This window comes from Beta vulgaris, chromosome 9, assembly GCF_026745355.1.
Source record: "Beta vulgaris subsp. vulgaris cultivar EL10 chromosome 9, EL10.2, whole genome shotgun sequence".
Classification (NCBI taxonomy): Eukaryota; Viridiplantae; Streptophyta; class Magnoliopsida; order Caryophyllales; family Amaranthaceae; genus Beta; species Beta vulgaris.
The window spans coordinates 11,007,275-11,028,924 of NC_079210.1; the positions used below are offsets into that span (position 1 = coordinate 11,007,275).

The 21,650-nt window shown below is 35.2% G+C and overlaps 1 protein-coding gene across 3 annotated transcripts; it reads right to left on the bottom strand.

Moving 5' to 3' along the window:
- Nucleotides 1-11,269: 11,269 nt before the first annotated feature.
- On the bottom strand, nt 11,270-17,658 carry LOC104903223 (hypothetical protein). Of its 3 annotated transcripts, XM_048636681.2 has the most exons (5): nt 17,268-17,658; nt 15,435-15,499; nt 14,135-15,276; nt 12,941-13,611; nt 11,270-12,589 (listed from the first exon to the last, which is right to left on the bottom strand). In XM_048636681.2, the coding sequence occupies exons 3-5, from the start codon at nt 15,241-15,243 to the stop codon at nt 11,562-11,564; spliced, it is 2,808 nt and encodes a 935-aa protein (XP_048492638.1). In that variant the 5' UTR covers nt 15,244-15,276; nt 15,435-15,499; nt 17,268-17,658; the 3' UTR covers nt 11,270-11,561. The 3 variants fall into 3 exon arrangements, with proteins under 3 accessions (XP_048492638.1, XP_048492639.1, XP_010689523.1); XM_048636682.2 differs by lacking the exon at nt 15,435-15,499; XM_010691221.4 differs by lacking the exon at nt 17,268-17,658 and having other exon boundaries at nt 15,435-17,200.
- Nucleotides 17,659-21,650: the final 3,992 nt, after the last annotated feature.

Here is a 21,650-nt window from a genome sequence, read left to right on the forward strand (position 1 = left end):
ACCTTTTTAAAATTCTTTTGTGAAGAGAAACCTTAAACCCCCCAAAAAAACTTTGTCAAAAGAAACCTAATGACGTCATTCTAGCGTTGACCTCTATTTTCCTTCATTTTAGTTAATTATCCGGAAAATTTGCAAGTCCAACCTTTTACAATAACTAATTTGTTTTGTGAGATCAACCTTAACTACTTTACCGACGTTGATCAAGCCATGCCAACGTTGACCAATGAGTGTGTCACTTCCCCCCCCCCCCTTTTTTTTTAAAAAAAATTTCAACCCTTTTTCAAGTCACCATACAATCTAACCCGCTTCGTTTTCTCTTTGCTATTTATGATATCATTTTTTTAGCTTCTCTTATCCAAATTGTAGATGTTGGGATTAAAGGTGGAAAAATCGGAGAAATTTCAAGCGTCCGATGGCATCGGGTGGGCGTCTCGTAGTCGCTAATAGAGCCTAGTCGGACATGGTTTGCCCGACCGGGCGACCTCTGTGATGTTTTGGCATTTTCGTCTCGGGCCCGATCGGGTGAAGGCCAAAATTCACGTTTTCCAGATTTTTCATTATTTTCTTGGATCCCTTTTATAACCTCCTCTTAATTATATGGTTTAAGGATAATTGTCATTCTTATAATGGCGATTTATTCCATTCCATAATTCCTCTTGATGATGGAGTTTTTATTCTTCATAGTCATGTGTTTAATTGGATTGATTATGATCATTGGATTCCTTTGATTTTTTTGGGATGGTACTTCTCCTTCTTTAATCCTATAAATATGAATCATTTTTTCTGATTTTGGAGAACACATCTTTATTCTCTCCCATCTTCTTTTCTTCCTCTCTTTTGGGCATAAGTTTTAGTGACTCCATCTCACACCCAAGAGTGCCATTGTGTGTTGAAAGTTTTGTAAAACTTAGGGAACGAATCGGTGATGCAATTGTGTACCTCGGTTGCACCGAATATTGTTTTCAAGACAATGAGTTGTTTATCACGACACAACAATTTCATAAATATTTGTTTCTATCTTGTCCTTCATTCTAGCCTTGAAAACCTTTAAATACAACAATTTGAAAACGAGATTATTATGTCGATGGATAGAAACAACGATTACAGACAACAACATAGTAGTAGGTTGCAGACAACATAGCAACGACGATTACAGACAACAACATAGTAGTAGATTACAACTTATAGATTATAGTAGGAATTTCCATCAAAAACGCATTCCGTAGTATTCCTTCCATCGATAATTGTGTTACTTTATTTGGGATGTTATTTATTAATTTCAGACTAGTTTCCTTTATCTCCGTAAAAGTGGTAATTGAACTTGGATTAATAATAGAGTTATTAGATTTTATAATTTTTCAATTATTAATTCTTTCACTCTAATTAGTACTATTTTTGTTCTTAATATGTTAGGCTAAATCTCTTTGGGTGGTGAAATATATTAGGTATTGGATTATTATATTGTGAGAATGGAAAGGTTATAATTTTTCATATTTGGGTCATGATTATATCTTGGTTGGATTGATATTCTGTATTATTGTTTAGAACTAGTTTGATTATAATTTAGATTGACCATTTTTGTACAACTTGCTATTTTTATTGCTAAGACTTGACTTGTGATACGCAATTGTTCTTATTAATTTCGTTTGTAGCAATTAGGTATTTGACTAGTGACTAAAGCTTGTCGTGATACCTAAGATTATAATATTTTAAGTTGCACAATCCGAGGTTGTGAGATTTTGGCTTAAGTTAATTATTTCTACAGTTTCCATGTTGTTAATTAATTGAGTCTAGAGAGCTTGTTGTAGATTATTAGTTAATTAGACAATATTTCAAGAGCTTGTTTGGTTTATTTGCAATTTACAAAGTTCACAGTGTCGATGTTCATTCTTGAGTTAACGTCAAAGTATATGCGTGATTTATTTCATTCAATGATCGATTAATATTCTAATACCATTATATATCTCCCGATATCCCTATTTTAGTATCTCTGTTTATCTTTTTCTTAGTTTAGTTATTTGGTAAATATTTTTCAGGTACTAGTTTATTTAGTTTTTTATTGATATTTTATCAAAAACAAGAGTTTTTAACTAACACAAGAAATAATAACATAAATCCAATTCTATGTGGGATCAACCCTTACTTACTCGACTTCATTGCTTGAAGGTTATAGTTAGGTTATTTTTGATAGACACACAACAGTCTAACAATGTTCACTACACTGGGGTGGGTTTGGATCCCAATTTAAGAATAGTTTTCTAGGTCAACTTGCCTATTCCCAACAAATGTGCATGTAGGAATTCTCATCAACCTACCTTAAACTATAGAGTTTACTTTTCTTTCCCTTTTCAGACCTTAATACCTACATTTATCAGTTATAAAATATCCCTAACATCCTAATATACATGTACCAAGTCCTACTTTCCCCACTTAAGTGCTTTCCTTTAATTATTTTAACCCATTAACCCATACTTAATTCCCTACCTTTCTTAGAAGACCTAAAACATTCAAAATAAATAATTTTTTCCTGGACTTGATTATTTTTAATTAAACTCAATTATTTCCTAATATAAGCATGGCTTAATAATGGCTATTTCACTTATGTTCTCGGTGGCTATGCCTTTTGCTATACTCACCAAGTAACCAGATAAAGTTTTTAGATAATAAAATGTGATAATGGATATTACACTAATGAATGACAATGTAAATGATTTTTAAATTCTTGATTCAAAGTGTATGTTTGTGAAATGGTTTGAATATATTTTCTCATCTATGTTTACAAATAAAATGAGTTGTTAATTTACGTTGTTAGAGCAGTATGTTACTAAGCCTCATCTCATGACGTTTTGTTTTTCTGTTTTAGGTATGCATATGAAGATGGGATGATGTAGCAGTGAAAAATAGCTTAGGTTAAATTATGTGACTATAACAGTTATGTAAACTAAGTTTATAAACACTAAATTACACAACTCTAGATATGCTTAAGTTAACTATATATATTTCTAGATTTACTACAACTTTTATTACATGTTTAGTTTCATGAAATAATGTTTGTCTTGTACTCAATTGAATGAAAAGTACGACAGTGACGCACCGACTAAACAAGTTAGGTCTTCCGATGTTAATCCTTGCATTAATTAACCAAATAATAATATGATGGAGATTTTCTTTGACCAAGCCTAAATGAAGATGAAGGCCCAATACATACAGGAACGCAGTCATCCTCCAGTCCATCATCACCGAAATCTCCAAGAAAAACCTCGAGATCGGTGAGTCCGACATTAAAGTCTAACTCTCATAGTCCACCTCCAGCAACTCGACGACCACCAAGCTACTTGGAAGATTTACCGTGCAATCAAGCTAACACAACTCTCTCACCAGCGAACCACAAAGCTTTGAAGAAGTAGCATGAGAAGAAATAGACTAAAGCCATGAATAAAGAGATCAAAATGATCAAGAAGAACAACATATATGAGCTACTTGACAAACCTGAAGAAAAGGATATTATCGGCTTGAATGAGTCTACAAAGTCAAGTACAATGAAGATGGCTCCATCCAAATATACAATGCACGTCTTGTTGCAAAAGGCTACTCTCAACAACTAGAAATTGATTTTGACAAGACATATGCTCTACTAGTTCGCATGGAGACAATCAGGTTAGTCCTTGCACTTGCGGCTCAATTAAAATTACCAGTATATCAATTAGATGCGAAACTCGCATTTTTAAATGAGCAACTCGAAGAAGAAATATATGTCGTGCAACCTAAAGTTTATGTCACTAAAGGCTAAGAAGATAAAGTATATTGCCTTCGAAAAGCCCTTTACGAGATAAAACAAGCTCCCTGAGCTTGGGATAGCAAAATTGATGGCTATATTCTCCAAAATGGCTTCATAAAAGCCCTAGTGAGCCATCACTAAATATCAAGGCTCAAGGAGCACAAGATTTTCTTATATTGTGACTCTATGTAGATGATCTAATCTAGACAGGCACTAATTCAGAAATTATCAAAGAATTTAAGAAGGCAATGATGTCAGTATATGAGATGATCGACCTTGGAGCCATGAAATACTTTATTGGCATGCAATTCAAGCAAAGTCCAGGAAGAATATTTCTCTCACAAGAAAAATATGCAGACGACCTACTTAAGAAGTTCAACATGAGTGAATGCAAGCCATTGGCTACACCAATGATACATAATGAAAGGATATCTAAGATTGATGGCAAAGAGAAGGTCGATGCATATATATATCGAAGTTTGATCGACTCTCTAATATCACACACACGAGGCCTGACATAGTTCATGCTATAAACATTGTATCAAGGTTCATGAGTGAGCCAAGAAAAGCTAACCTGGTAGCAGCAAAAAGGATTATGATGTACATCAAGGGAGCAAAAAAGTTATGGAATCCTGTACAAAATAGAGTAGAATAACAAGCTTACGGGATACACATACAACGATTGGGCCGGAAGTATTAACGACCGAAAATGTAACACCCCCATAACCCATACACGTATAAACTACACTAGTGGAAAAAAGCCCATCTGATGCGGTCAAAACCGGGCTTACTGATGCGGTTTTGGTTCGCATTAGATGGGCCCGCAATAGGTAATAAAAAACTGATGCGGTTTTCGATGACTACATCATATTATAAGGTTTTTGAAAAAAAATTACAACAATAGCGTAACACATAAAGGCAGCAGCCAAACAAGTCCAACAAGCGAAAATAAAATGAATTTAAACTAAAAAATAGCATACTGAAATTATAAAATATAACATAAACTAAACTAAAGAATGAATTTCAATAATAAAATACTTAAATTACAACGAAAATGAAACATAAATGAACTAAATTACAAAACATAAATTATATAAATTACATAAACGAAAATAAATTAAAAACGAAAATAAATTAAAAGCGAAAATGAAAGTGGTACGAAAATTTAAAACTAAGATAGAAACGAAAATAACAAAGTGGTACGAAAATGGAAATTAAACGAAAAAATAAACTGAACCCCTAGATCTAGCGACGTTCGTGGTGGTGGATGTTGACAACAACAAACGGCGGTCGTGGCGATGGATGTTGACAGCAACGAGCGACGATCGTGGACTCGTGGTGGTGGATGTTGACAACAACGAGCGACGGAGTAGAGATCTTAGAGGAGAACGCCACTGACTGACAGCCACGAGCGACAGTGAAAACGACGGTGGCTGTCGTTTGTGAGACAGTGAAGAGAGGAGAGAAGAGGAGTTTTAGGGTTTGTGAGAGAGGGCGTCGTTTTAGGGTTGTGAGAGAGAGAGGGTGCCGTTTTAGGCGGGTTTGTGAGAGAGAGGGAGGGAGAATTTGAGTTTGTTATGTGGTCCACTTGTGGGCTGGAAGTCATGAGGCCACGGAAAATGGGCCAAGCATGCCAAGAACATGGGCTACGCAAGATTTTCAAAAAAAATAGGAAAATCTGATGCGGTCCACAAGTGGACCGCATCAGATTGTCCTCCCAGCTTTTCCTCTTATTTTTTATGTTGATTTTCGGATGCGGTTTTACTAAAAACGCATCTGTTACTAAGTGACATATAAGGTTTTTTCCACTAGTGTTATGTCGCATCGACTTTGGGAGTGTTACCGCCGCGGTGAAACGCAAGGCTTATTGAAATGAAACGTTTAACTTAAATCGTTATTATGAAAACTAAACTGCAGCATAAATAATATGTTAACTACAACTCGGGAATCATCAACGACCCCTTTTTATTTAAACCACAAACTAAGTAAATCATAATAGCTCTATAATCTCTAACCAAAACGCTTTAAAGTTTAAAGATTAGGAAATATCCCCCGTATGCTCAATCTCATGCAGCAATACCAGCAGACCTAGTCTGCTCCCCATTGTAGCATCAATGGTTCATCATAGGTCAACAAACAACGCAATAAAAAACAATCAGCTACGTTGAGTACATAGTAAAACATTGAGTTAATATACTAAGCATAAACAAAATAATAAGAAACGTTCCTAGACATGATACTAGAATAGTATTACATTCATTACTTTTATAATTTAGTTGGCAGCGAACGGGCACCGTTATCTTACTAGAATCATACGGACTACTTAATCCTTAATAGACAACTTGGTCTATTAGATGAAATGTAAATACGGTTTCATTCCGTCCCACATCCATCACCTTAGTATGCATACCCCAAGATCGTACGAAACCTTCCGCCTACTTGAGTTATCAAAATTCTTAAGGACACTACTATCGACATAGTAGGCCTGCGTAGGAGTGTAGAACAAGTCCCACACTCCCCCCATTGTTCATCACTTGTAAGGAATCCAACTACAAGATTATTGCCAAAATCCTTTCTTAGTATTGTCCATTCATACCACATTAAACATATAATCATTTAATGTTCTTTCTTAGATACAATACTCAATTCTTTACTTCTTGTGACATCCTTGTTACACCATAAATCAAAGGATACAAATCCAATACTTTCATGCTTATGATACGATAGAATTACGCATTGAAATAACAACGCTACCTATCGATTTCCAGTCACAATCATGGTACCAAACAATCTCAACAATTAGAATCATACAATCGTTTCCTATCATGATTCTAGGTTCCAATGGAAGAATTCATAACCTAACATGATACTTCTATTTGCAACTGAACTGGTACGCGTACGTACCTTGTAACGAAGAATCTTCAATGACTATTCAAACGCTCTGCTTATGAAATTGGGACCTAATTGAATAAGCAAAAACTGCAGTGCTACATCCTTGATATTATTAACATAGAATAACGTGACTAACCATATAAGACTTAGTATTTCGGAATATAAAAATAACTAATCTTGTTATTCATTAATCTTCTTTTCTTTCATAACTCTATTAAACTTAACGTCTTTTAGAACCAATGACAATGTGCAAACTAGAGATGGCAATGGATCTTGGACCCGTTCCAGATCCGTGGATCCAGATCCGTTTTGAAGGATTTGTATCTTAGTATTTTGGACCCTGCGGATCCGGGTCGGATCCGGATCCCACAAAAAAAATACGGATCTGGATCTTATAGAGAGGATCCAGATCCGACCCGTAGATCTGTTTTTTATAGTTTAAATATTTTAATTTTTAATTAGTAACTTAACGCTTTTGTTTATCTCATTCTCATATAAGATTGAATATCTTAAATGTTGGGATGTTGTTATATTGTAGTTTGGTGAATGTTATAATAAATATATCATTTAGTGATAAAATATTGGCAATTATTTGTACAACTTTTTGGGGAAACAGTCAGATCCAGATCCAGATCTGTAGAACCGTGGATCTAATGGATCTGGATCTGGTTATTGCCTTTTGAGATCCATAGGATCCGGTCCGGATCTGGGTCCATGCTCAAAAAACGGATTCGGCCCGTTGTCATCCCTAGTACAAACTATCCAATACTACCACAAATCAGATTTGAATAACAAAGTTATTATAACACTATAACTATAACTAATAATCTAATTTCTTTTACTAACTTTAATTTATACCTTACTTTTACTTACAAAACTTAATCAGATTTACATCTTAAATCAACTTACAAACTTAATGTAATACTCCGTATTTTTGGAGTTAATTCTTTATAATTAAGAAAATAGAAAGAATATAATTAAAAGCTATTTTAGTATTATTTACAAAATATAATAATGAAATAATAATATTATGGTTCGGTTTAGTTAATTTCGCAATTTTAAAAGATTAAACCGAGTTTAGTTAGACCTAATTATGCCACACTATAAATAGAAGAAATAGAATAAAAAAATCAGAAAAAACCCTAATTCTCCTTCTCCTCTCCTAGTCGTTTTTCATTCTTCTCTCGCCTCTCTATTTCTCGGCCGTTTTTCTCCTCTCTCAAACTCTCTCTCTCTCAAGTTCTCTCTCTCACTCCCTCCCCTTCACCGTTCTTGCACCTGAGCCTCGTCGAAGTCGTATGTGCGAGCGGGTGTGAGGGTCGAGTGCAGAGGGTCGTGATTCGAGCGTGCGTGTGGTGCGTTGGGTGTGCGAGTCGAGGGCTTGTGCGAGGCTCGCGTTGTGTGACGAGATTCGAAGGGTGAGCGAGGGAGTTCGAGGTGTGCGACGCTACTGCGCGAGGCGAGCGAAGGGTTGCGTCGAGGCTGGTGCGATTGTGTATGTTGTGTTGCAAACTAGCGAGCCGGTGGTGCGAGCAGCGTTCGAGGTTCTGTGCGAGAAGGCTGGGCAAGCGAGAAGTGGTTGGACATTTGCCGAAGTTCATTTGCCGGCGAGATTCAGTGGTATAAAACCTAATATGTATAATATAATATTATATTCTATTTTTTTAATTAAATTAAATTGTAAGTAATTAATTTGTAATTCGAGTTAATTAGTAACTAATTAAGTTGTATAATTAGTTTAAACTATTAATCTGATTTATGTTGTGAATCTGATTTTAGGATTGTAATTAAGTAAGGTGGGAAGTAAATAAATTATATTACTGTTATTAGTTGGAAGTACAATCTTATTATGCGAACCTGATTTTGGACATAAGACTTGGTTGGACATAAGACTTGGTTGAACATAAGACTTGGTTGGACATATGACTTGATTGGAATTGGTAAAGGTAGTGGACTATTACACTAACTAAAATCAGTTTGCTCACTAACATTGACTCCTAAAAGATGCTAAACTCATTGAATAGAAAAGAAAAGGAAGTTCATGAACAATGAGTTTAGCTATCGTTTATATTTCGAATTACTAAGTCGTTATAGTTAGTTACGTATTAGTTGATAATATTATCAAGGACGTAGCACTAAAGTATTTACTTAATCGTTTAGGTCCCAATTTCATAAGCGGCACGTTTGGTTAATAAGGAAAATTCTCCGTTACAAGGTACGTACGCGTACCAGTTTAGTTGCAAGTACTAGTATCATGATTAGGTTGCGATTTATTCTATTGGAACCTAGAATCATGATAGGGAACGTTTTGATTGTTAAGATTGTTTGGTACATGTTTTGATTGGAAGTCGATATGTTGCATTGGAATGCGTAATTCTATCGTATTATGAACATGAGCATTGTATTCATATTAATCTGATCCATAGTGTAACAAGACTGTTACAAGAGAAAAGATTTGAGTACTGTAACTAAGAGAACATATTAAATGATTCTATGTTGTTGTGTATGAATGGACAGTATTAAAAATGAACTATGGCAATAACTTGTAGTTGGACTCCCTACAAGTGATGAACAATGGGGGGAGTGTGGGACTTGTTCTACACTCCTACGCAGGCCTACTGTGACGAAGTAGTGTCCTTATAATTTTGATAACTCAAGTAGGCGGAAGGTTCCGTACGATCTTGGGGTATGCATACTAAGGTGAGGGTGTGAGACGGAACGAAACCGTATTTGCATTTCATCTAATAGACCAAGTTGTCTATTAAGGATTAAGTAGCCCGTATGATTCTAGTAAGATGACGGTGCCCGTTCGATGCCAACTAAATAAAGAATAAAGGACGTAACTAACGTATTCTAGTATCATGCTTAGGATTGTTCATTATTACTTTGTTTATGTTTATATGCATTCAATGGTTCATTATATACTCAGCATAGCTGATTGTGTGTTATTATGTGTTTGTTTACCTGTGATGAACCATTGATGCTACAATGGGGAGCAGACTAGGTGTACTGGTGCTGCTGCATGATATCGAGCATACGGGGGATAGTCATTAATATTTGAACTTTAAAGCATTTTAATTAAGTACTATAAGATTCACTATGATTTACTTAATTGGTTTGTGATTTGAATAAAAGGGGTCGTTGATGATTTCCGAGTTGTAGTTACACTTTTATTTCCGCTGCATTTCAGTTTTCGAGACAATGATTTGAGTTAACGTTTTTCTTATTATGCCTTGCATTTCATCGTGGCGGTAACAATCCATACACGTATACGACTATGTCGCATCGACTTTGGGAGTACTACCACCACGATGAAGCTGAGGGGTTTAAAATAGAAAATTAGGATTAATGACTAACAGCGGTTAACACCGTTAGTCATTAAGGGCATTTGGGTGTATTATCTTAAAACTGAGGGGTACCCTGTATATATTTAAAAGTGCGAGGGGTACCCGGTGAATTTCGTGAAAACTCGGGGTATTTGGTGAAAAAATCGTAAAATGAAATATTTGGGCATTTCGAAATACTTTCTAGGCCTAGAAGTTGCTAGAAGTCCGAAGGGAAACTTTATGAGTCAACGAAAATATGCCATAAATATTATTTCTAAGACAGGCCTACTGGAAGCTAAATGTGCAGAGTTTTTTATAGGACATAATCATCTATTGACTATGGTGAAGAGACCATTATTTGATGATGTAGAGAAGTGTAGTAGATTGATGGGCATGTTGATTTATCTGGCTGTTACTGGAATTGATTTTGCATATTTTGTCAAAGTTATATAGGCATCTAAGGTTGTGCATTGGAGGTAGCTCTTAGAATTGTTCGATATTTGAAGAAAAATCTAGGTGAAAGAAATGTTATTCCGTTCGGATATTGATGTCCACTTAGAAGCATGGTATGATTATGATTGGTATAGTTGCCCTATTACTCCGCGTTACTCGAGTAGTTGGCTTGTTCTAATTTGTTGTTCTTCTATTTTCTGTAAGACTAAGAATCAGCCTACAATATCTCATTCTTAGGCCGAATATCATTCTATGACGGCTATAATGAGTTGAATCTGCTAAAGCAATTAATTGGTGATCTTGGGATACAACGAAAGTGATGCACTTTTACTATGAGAGTCAATCTACATTATAAAGAATCTAGTATTTCATGAACAGACTAAACATATTGAGGCAGATTGCCATTTTGTTCGTGATGCGGTGATTGAAGGTCTCATTAATTCTTCCTATATTCCTACCAAGTTTCAACTAGGGAGGACATAGTTTGAATCTTTATTATCCAAGTCGGGTGTTGGGGATTTGCATGCTCCAACTAAGAAGGGTGCTAGTAGATAAGATTTACATTTATTAGTCCCTTGTCTTGGTATGATTATTTATTTGTAGATTAATACCAATTAGAATTTAGAACTTTATCCTTTAGGTTGTATAAATTGATTCATTGATGAATAGAAACAAAACACACAAGATTGTCAAACCTTAACACATACATAACTGATGATATATAAATAATTGTCAGAATCTTCTTTCCATTTCATTGCCAAAAAAGACTCCAAGGACCTACTAATGATAACTTCAAACTCGCATATGTAAAAGAACAGAGTGCAGATGACAAAATTCAATAATCTTTCCATGTTTACAGTAGTAAAAGGAAGCCACTTTGGCTTTAAGTACAAATATACAATGCAATCAAACAAATTTTGGAAGTTTCTTTTATGAACTTTCATCTCCGTCCACTTTAATGGGGAATTTGAATACATTTTACATGGATTACAATCCAGAAGTCAAAATCAAGTGTCAATCCCACCTAGAAGGTTGGATATATGTAGCTTTTGATGATAAATCCTAATAAAGAAACCAAAAAAAGAATGTTTATAACAATTGACCAGCCAAAGTCAGTTTCTCAGAAAATTTGCACACCTGTTGGGCAGGCCTGTATCATGGTGTACAGTTACAATTTCCTGTGCAGTACAGTTGATCACATCCATTCTCAACTTAGCTCCAGCTGCCTTCAATCCCTTCAGAGAAACGGCCTGGTTGAAGAGGTTAAGCGAGGGCAATCGAGAGGCCGAAGGCAACTTACCATTAGGTAAGTAATTCCTGAAATCATCTGCCAGAAGTGGTACCTCAAAATCTTCCTTGTCATGCTTCACAACATTTTCCTTAGCACTAATGTGAGCTCCGGGTTCCATATGATTGGTCGAAAAGCTAGCTTGATTCGGGAAGTTAGGATACAGACTCACGTAGCCTCTTAAATACATCATATCAATGAGAAATTTCTTCCATGAAGCTTGCCAGCCATTCGTTCTGGACCTTGGAATTTGAACCGGATTTTTCTTGGCATCCTCAGTGAAGCGCATGTTCATGTACACATAGAACTCTCTCCAATGCTTGGGGAAGAATACAGCCCCCCAGCTGCAGGGGAGTTGGTGGAGATAAGGTGTGTTTGGATGAATCTGTTTGAAGAAGTCAGTTGCATTCCACTTGGGTCTTTCTTTGACAACTTCAACCAAACGAGGTGTGTAAAGAGAAATTGAGGACAGCTCAGGGAAATATACTTGTGGGTCATAGTGGTAGGCTAAGAGTGCATATTTGATCCATAGATAGTAGTAAGGAGAGACTTCGATATCATCTTCGAGTAATAGACCAAAGTCATCATCTGAAGATGGATACCAACTCTCACTCACTGCACGAATAAGCCCTCCTTGAATGATTCTCCTCCTTAGGGTCTTTGTTCCGTGTGGCCAAACAAATGTGCCTATTAGCTTTATTGTTGCCTCATCCACTCTGCTGTCTACGTTGAAGGTGATTGGAACATCATCACCCAAATAATAGGCATTGCTAAGTGATTTAAGAAGCCTTACGAGAGAATGAACACGGTTCTGGGTGATAATGTTGATTGAAAGCCTCATCTTATTCCAATCTGTATGAAGTGTATAATAATAAGGTTAAAAGAGTATAGATGGTAGTGTTAAAGAACAACCTAATATATTCCTCTCTTTCAAATACGCTTTATGCTCTGTTTGGTTGAACAAAAAAAACCATTTCCTATGGATTAGGATTTTACACACCATTTAGTAAACTATTTGCCACCCTTAATAAACCAAACCAAAGACAATAGGAAAATCACTTCTCTTGGAAATTTTTTTAGCCAACCAATCTCTTAGATCAAACACATTCTTTCGGCTTTATACTAAAATCTTTCCATTTTAGTTCAAGGTTAATCTGATACTACAAGAGGTAAAAAAAACATAAATACTAGTAAAGAACTTACTTGGCAATGCAGTAGACCTTAGATCAGCCATCCAAAGGACCTTGGGAACAGATGTTCTTGGTAGAAGAACAAATGTGGAACCGTTATTACTGGTCTCGGAAGCCATTTTCAAAGCTTTTCTCACATCAGGATCAATATCGTTAACAGCAATCAGCACACTTGGGTTGTGAACTTTAATGAGCCCTTTCATGCCAGCATAAACACTTTGCAGTACAGGCACTTCAGAATTTGATACCCCTAAAAGCGCGCCAACACCAAGGTCAAATATTTTGAATCTTCTCTCTTTACAAACTGACGTTGGCCAATCTAAAGCAGCAGCAGCATCTTCACAAGGACAGTACTGGCCTCCAGAGACAACAATGTACGCCTTCTTACCAACTGTAGTCCTAAATTTCTCAAGAAGAGGAGCAAGGACTTTCACTTCATCAATGGAATGGGCATAAAACAGTGCATCAATCTTTTGTGGGTTCATTGCCGCCCATTGTGTTACATATCCGCTTGAAAGGGCTCTCCACCACTGATCGTCTCTTACTTGAACGATATCTTTGAAAATAACTGTGGTTTCGGACACATAAGCAAGCCGATGTTCACTATCTCCCCATGTTTCTTTGTCTTTTGGATCAACAGGAAGCACAAATGAGCCAGCATTCCGGTACTTTTGAAGCTGATAGCTGCATGCCAATTACAAGGATATTACATTAGACCATCTGACACAAATGTATGTGGAGATGGAAACATGTAAGAAAAGAGTTGACTGTTGGAAAAAATAAAGTTTGCATATTCATCTCAAGTTGCAAATTTTGTATTAGCAGTAAAATTAATAACAGTGATATCCCAAAAAGAAAGCAATGTATTTCATATTCCTATTTCTTGGAATAAGTTCTTTAATATGGAATAAAGTTTTGCAAGAGGCTGAAGTAGCATGAACTAGAGAGATAGAACGCTAAATGAGGGGTAGTTTATTCAACGCGCATGTTTCCGTTCTATATTACTTAACACATAATTCAATATCAAGTACGATACTTTTGTGAAAATATAAGCTGCATGCTTACAGAAAATCAGTACATCATTCAAATTTTGTTGAATAAAAACATAGCAGACACGAGATTAATCAAGAGAAGATTGAAAGCCTATGTACAAAAAAGATTAAAAAAAAGGAAAGCAAAGCAGATAGAATATGAATCATGGACTTACCTTAGATGCAGATCTTCACCCGTCATAAAGGTCATAGGATTCTCAATAAAAAGAGTCTTGACAAGCTCTGCAGATAAAAACCATGAACTGGAGAGGAAGTCTACCTGCACCACCTTTTCAACAAGTATATCATAAGCTGGATCGGGTAAATAAAGGCCCGCCTCCTTCGAGTGGAACTTTCTATAGCTGGGGAAGGAGAAATCCTTCTGTCTGAAAGGTAGAATTCTCCCTATGCTGCCTAGAACAGAGTTCTTATACTTCTCTGTGCCTGCAACATGAGACAATATCTGAAGCATTTTCTTCCCCGGTATCATGTCATCATCAACTATGTACACAAGATCAGCTTCTGTTTGTAAAGCCATTTGAAACCTTCCATAGTACTTAAAATCATAACTAGAACTGACAAAACTAATTCTGCTATCATTGTAACTCTGCACAATTCTTCTGAGTAGCATCTCATTTGGGCTCCCAAATGCGAGTACCCAAACATGGTGGAAAGGGAGAGTTTGCTGAAGCAAAGAATCTAGCTGCGCGCAAAGAGTTTTTCTTTTGAAATGATTTAGAATAACTGTTACTTTTGGTTTATTAGGTCCCTTCAAATCCCACTTTGATGGCATTGCCATTAGTTGGAGAAGAGACTCGGTTCCTAAAGTCTTGCTCTGAAACTCCAACACTTCATCATAAAGCTCTCTCTTCAACTTGATCATTTGAAGATCATTGGACTTCTTCTGCATAAAGTCAATCTTTTCATGCTCACAGACCTCAGACGGAGCAATAGGTTGCATTTCAGTTGCAGCCATATTAAAGACTTCTTGATAGTGGCTCACAATGTGGGGTTGAATGATATAGTCTTTCCATTGCTTTGCAAATTGAGTAGCCCATGAGAAGTCTGGTTTGGTTCGTAAATCAACTGTTGGGCTCATGTAATACAAAAGAAATGTTGCATAGATGGCGAATGCGAATTGTAGGCAAGTTAGTGTTGTTACTAGCCGACTGGAGTTACTCTTAGGGGTTTTCAGCTTCCCCTTTGTTCCTACATAATCACTTAACATTCCTTCTAGGTAATCTCCGCTTTTGGCATTTGCACTTGAGTTCTTGTAAATACCCATTTTCCAAATTCGTTTTAAGAAAAAATTCAGTACCTGCACACAAAAACAACAGCAACAATTCCAAAGCCTTAATCCCGACAAAAAAAAAAAGCCCTTACATCTGATCACGTTCAATATCAAGCCATGAAAGGTGCGGTGCACCCAACAAAAAATAACACAACTAAGAAGTAAGAACAAACAAATTTTTGTACCTTAATTAGTACGTATCAACTATACTGATATTATGCAGCTGAGATTGGCGTTACACTTGTGAATGCTGCAATGTAATCATTGACAAAGCAACAACAAGAATGAGGAAAGAAAGATAACTAGGGATACAAAAAAGGAGTTAGTTAATGAAAGAAGTATTGAAAGTGTTGTGCTTTGTCATATGAAGTGCAACAGAACGTGTGTAAGCTAGCTTAAATAAGTGTGGAAATTGCGTTTCAAAGCAAATATGAAGAATTCATGAGGATTGCTATCCTAGCTCACATGGGTCTAAACAGCTACTTATGCCTAAATATTTGTTAAATAAAATTTAATTTGTTAAGGAAAACAATGCTTTATCTTCACTATTTCTCATACAGCATCTAACTCAAACTCACTAATTTCAAAGCCAGTTTTGCTGCCGTGAAAATGGGCTAGTTCTTTCTTTTTTTTTTTGGTATGGATCTAGCTATCTTTACTAATAATTCTTGTTCCTTACATTTCCAGTATCTTCCTTGAAGGTGGTATATGGAGTATCAAATTACTGCTTCTAACAAACTAAGAGCACAAAGATTTCTTCTTTTACCACATTTTTTTTTTTTTTTGAGGGGACCTTGTTTTACCACTTAGAAAGACTACCATTGGACCAAAAGCTTTTTTTTTATCTTAGAATTTATCTCTATTAATCGACGAGGCTGTCCTAATTTACAACCGTTATATGCAAAACTAACATTTTTGACCAGCGTGGACCTGATCCACATTAATATTATTGTGGATTAAAGTCAGCCATATGACATAGTGACCTTTTTTTTTTACATTGCGACCTTATAAAATCTTAACTTACACTAATCTATTATATCTAGCATAGTAACAATCTTTTTTGGATACGATCACCCTTTCTTACATTAGTTTATCATAACGAAATTTTTACTTTATGACAATAACATTTTTTCTCACAAAGTCCCCCTTTACCATTCATATCTACTTTTATTTGTTTATATCTATTTTCTTTTTATACAGTGATTCTTTTTTTTTTTCATAAATCACATGTATTAATGTGGACCAAGTCTATATAAGCTTTTTACAATATTTTTTTTGTGATTTTGGAAAAAAATAGCGAGTTTTGGTGATTTTCAACAAAAATATAGGAACGTGTGCTTTATTTGGAAAGTTATTTTCATAAAATATTTTAAGAAAGCTGTTATGCTACGCACTAAATGGATATTAGAGTTATAATATAGGAGTTTCTCATTATTGGATATCTTAAATGCTCCATTTTGATTTGATACACTTGTTAATTTACATTTTAACCATGAATATTTTCAATTATCTATTAGTAAAAATTGTAAAAATTAATATTTTGAAAATATACGTTCAGAAAAATTCAACATATCATATGCTTATATTGGTTTTCTATGTATTTGTAAGAAAAATGATCAAAGTAACGTTTGTGAATTTATATATGGGATAGCATGATGTGATGAATGGCGAATTCATATATATAATTCAGTAAAAAGATTGAGGCTGTGAAATATAATGTCTTAAGAGCAATGCATTCATGTCCAAAAGATGTCATGGATTTGGTTCATAAGGCAAGACACAGAATTTGCATCGGAAACCTTCTTATACACAAGTATAAAAAAATCCAAAATTGAACCCCCAAAATTCATAATATTCCCAAAGACCAAGATTCATGTGGATGAGATTAAAAGTAATTGATAAATCAATAATTAAAAAAACAAGTAAACATAATTACTTAAAATATGGAGTGAATACAGTATAGCCATAAAATGAAGAAAAAGGACAAGTCAAAGTAGTAGTAGTAGTATAAAGATTACCTTAGAAATGAAGAAAATAATCAAATTACGTTGGGACACGGAGTTCTCTTTTCTTGTTCTTCACTAAAGGAAGGCCAAAGAATAACCTCAAACTCACACAACCATCAAAGCATTTACTTACATAAGAGGCAGCGTAAAATTGCAAAAATTGTATGAAAAAGGTAGATATATATGTACAATATGAAGGTTGGTACAGTTGACTTTTCATATGCAAATCAAAATTAAAATGTATCAAACTCTCGACGAACATGGCGGCAAAATTCAGTGTTAATGCCATACTGCCCAACTCTTTGGTCAACTTGAATATGTGCGAGAAACCCATGAGCCCATATCACAAATAACAAATATTGCTTGTAGTTGTAGCCTTGTAGGAGAGAGAAAGGTCGATGGACTTGGTTGCTTGTGGAAATAATATTAACTTAAACTTCCTCCATTATTTTTTAAGAAACTCATGTTAAAAGGAATAAGATAAAGATAGATAAAAAGCGAGATTTATCTAATAAGAGATATTGGGAAGAAATTACTAAATACGAAAAATATTACAATGAAGAACGATTTTAATTGTATTACTTATTTTGTTAAATTATTTTTCTTTTGCAAAAGAGCGAGCTAGCTAAAGTTTCATAATATTTTATGACCCAAATTTCACAAGTATCTAAACTAAACTAGCAATTATATACAAGATATATGCCTTTTTTTTTCTATAATTACTAATATTTTTAAGACGTTTAGTTTACATATATATTTCAAAAATTGATTTATGTTGTGTTTTTTGATACCGAATATATAGGTGTACAAAATAAGTATATTATTACAAAAATATACAAAGATTATTATATATACTCTACTTGTTTATAGGATTGTATGAAATATACTGATAGTTCAAATATGACATCATACATACATTCAACTCTGTATATATATTTCTTTTGTTTTTTTTAGATGTTTCATTTCTCCTCTACTCTTTTATCAACGCCACAAATTATACCTTTAATATCTCAAATTGTACATAAGTAAAAAGATATAAAAAAGTTGATATTTGAAAAGTATATATATCGAGATGAATCTAAAAAGATCACACTTGACTATGTTTTTTCCTATGAAAAAATAACCAAAGACGGTCAAACTGCATAAGATGAATAGTGCAAAAAGTCAATATGAAACAACTAAAAAAACGGAGGAAATATATTTTACGGTTATTTCATGAGGTACCCCTGAGTACTTAAAAAATTCACACGGTACCCACAAAACTTTTGAAATTCACATGGTACCCCTCAGTTTACCAAAAATCCACCAGATGCCCTTAATGACTAACGAACGTTAACACCATTAGTCATTAAGGGCTAATATGCCACACGACAACTTCCTATTGGCTCCCTAAAAGATTATTTAGTTAATTAAAAAAAACTAATTAATTAATAAAAAAACTTAAAAAAAAAACCAAACCCAGCCACCACTGCCCCCACCCCGCCACCCTTTCGCCGGCAATACCCCCACCCCCGCAACCCCCCTACGCCAGCGACCTTCCCTGCCCCCACCCCTTCCCCGGCATCCCTCCTCTTCCCTGCCCCCACCCCTTCCCCGGCAGCCCTCCTCTTCCCTCCGAAACCACCTTCACCCCTCGAAACCTCCCTCCTAACCCCTTGAAATACCCCCTTTGCACCATAGCCGGCACCAAAACTCCCTCCACGGCGCCGACGAAGCTTCATCGCCCCACGCCCTGCCATCCCCACCCTCTTTCCCCCCTTAAACAACCACCTACAAACCTTAAAACCCCCAAATCGAAACCCTAATTTTTGATTTGGGGGTTTTCGATTTGGGGGTTTTATGTGGTGTTTTAAGGAGTGAAAGGGGTTGAGGATGGTCGAGAAATATTCGCCGGCACCGGGATGTGGTTTAGGCGCCGGCCGTGAGGTGGAGGGAGGTTTTTGGAGGGGGTGGGTTGGGGTTTTGGCATCGGGATGGTGGTTATGCGGGGAGGTGAAGGCTACCTGCGAGCGTGTGACACCAACGGTCCTCCTCGCCGGCGCAGGAGGGTGACGGAGGCGGTAAAGGCGGTGGGATTACCGCCGGCAGGTGGTGGCAGTGGTGGGCCGGTGGCTAGGGGTTGAGATTTTTTAAAAAGTTTTTAATTTTTTTAAATTTTTTTTATTAATTTTGTTTAATTATTAACAAAATATTTTTTAGAAAACCAATACGAAGTTGCCACGTGGCTTAATGACTAACAAAACTTAACGCCGTTAGTCATTAAGGGCATCTGGTGCATTTTTAGTAAACTCAAGGGTACCTGGTGAATTTAAAAAAAAAAATGGGTACCACGTGAATTTTCAAAGAACTCAGGGGTACCTCATGAAATAACCGTATATTTTATAAATGGTGATCGTTTTGTAAGGGTGAAGGAGGATCTCAAATTTATACATTTGTTTGAGTAGTAAAAGTTGTATACTCATTATATGGAAGTTTGATTGAAAAAATAATCATTCAGTTTAATTATTAAACTAATTAATCAAATGTTTATATTTAATTCTATAAGTAAATGTTTGCCCTTTTTGTTTTTTCCAATTTTGACAGCTATTTTTGTCAAACACTAATCGCTAACAGCTACTTTGAACACAAATCACTAATCATTACTAGTTGACCGCTAATAGCTACCGCAACAGTTAAACGCTACTGCAACAACTAATAACTACTGCAACAACTAGTTTGCCAAACAGGACCAAATGCTTCTTTGTGAGTAATCTAGTGGAGCTTTATCCCATAACTTATTAGTTATTAATGAAGATTTATAATTGGAAAAAAGAATAAAATTTAAGCGGTACAATTGGAGAAAAGTCCCCTTTTTCAGGGGAGATACCACTATACCAGGCAATCCAGAGACGACTATAGTATGAACCAAAATGAGTTTTGTGAATGGAATTGAGTTTTGCGTTAAACGAAGTACTATGGTCCAAAACGTGTAAAGTACAATAACATCATAGTGGAAAGCCACTGAAAATCTGATTTTTTTTAATTTGAATGATAAGCTTGAAGAGCGAACTTTGTCCAGATTCTTATACTAACGTTTCTTTTTACATTCAAACGTTTAACTTTCCCGTTTTGTTAGTTATCTCTATTTTTTTTTTTTAAAGAGAAATTTCATTAATTGAAGGCCAAACGGCATCTACAATAGATATTAAAGAAAAACAAGATACAATTAAACAAGGTTAAATCAAATTCGTCTTCGAAGAAACTATAATGAACCAGATCGAGCAATACAGCGCAGCCCCCTTGTATTTGCTGAATCAAACAGCTATTGATGAGGAAGTCTATCATTCTGACATAGTTTGGGAAGAGCTTTCTTGATCGAGCCATGTTAACCGCATCCGAGATTCCAATACCTTCATGTTGAGTTTTGAACTTCAACCAACAAGAACAATTTCTCATACCTAAAAATAAAACAACCACACTCACAACTCCCATAGAGAGAAGGAGATCTCCACAACAAAGACTAAAAACCCCATAACAGGGTTTGAAGAAATCTCATAAAGAGATACTGATTTATTCAACAAAACAAGAAAATAAACTAAAAACTGAAAATAAAAGGAAAAAGGGGCTTACCATGGATGAAATCATCCATGGCAGCCCCTAACTGATGAAGAAGAAGTAGGGGAGGCTAGGGTTTTAGAGAGAAAAAAGAAAGAGGGAGGCTAGGGTTATACTTTCTGGTAGCTTTTAGTTATCTCTATTATATAAGGGAAAAGGAGGGGGACACCAAAAATGGTATTTTCTTTTATACCCTTAAGTAATAAATACAAATTCATCATCTTTTATCATCATTGATTTATTAGCTTTCAGAAAACAGAAGAAAAATATACAATGAACTTTATGACATATCATTGATTTATTGGCTTTCAGAAAACAGAAGAAAAATATAAAATAGACTTTATGAATAATTTTTCGTATATATTAGTATGCAATTGACTTTTTTATTTGTTTTCGCACGTATCACGTGCATATAGGACTAGTCAATATATAATTTTAACTATTTATATCTTTAATTATCAATAATCAAAAATTATAAAAAGTAGATTTTTTTCGAAAAATGCTTCCTTTAGAACAAATTACATGTTATACTTTCAAAAACATACTTTTTAGGCAATTTTTTGAAGAGGAGAGAGATAGAGAGAAAGAAAAAGGGGACCCATAGGCATCTGCATCGGTCCAGGACTGTACTGAAATTGGCCGGATCGGAATTTGGTGAACTGGTCTTGGACCCGTAGGACAAAATTTTTTCTTTTTAAAAAAAAGTATGTTATTTTATTTAAATATATATTTATAAACTAAATACATTAAAAATTAATAATTTTAATAACAATAATCCTAAAGTAATAAATAATAGGTTTT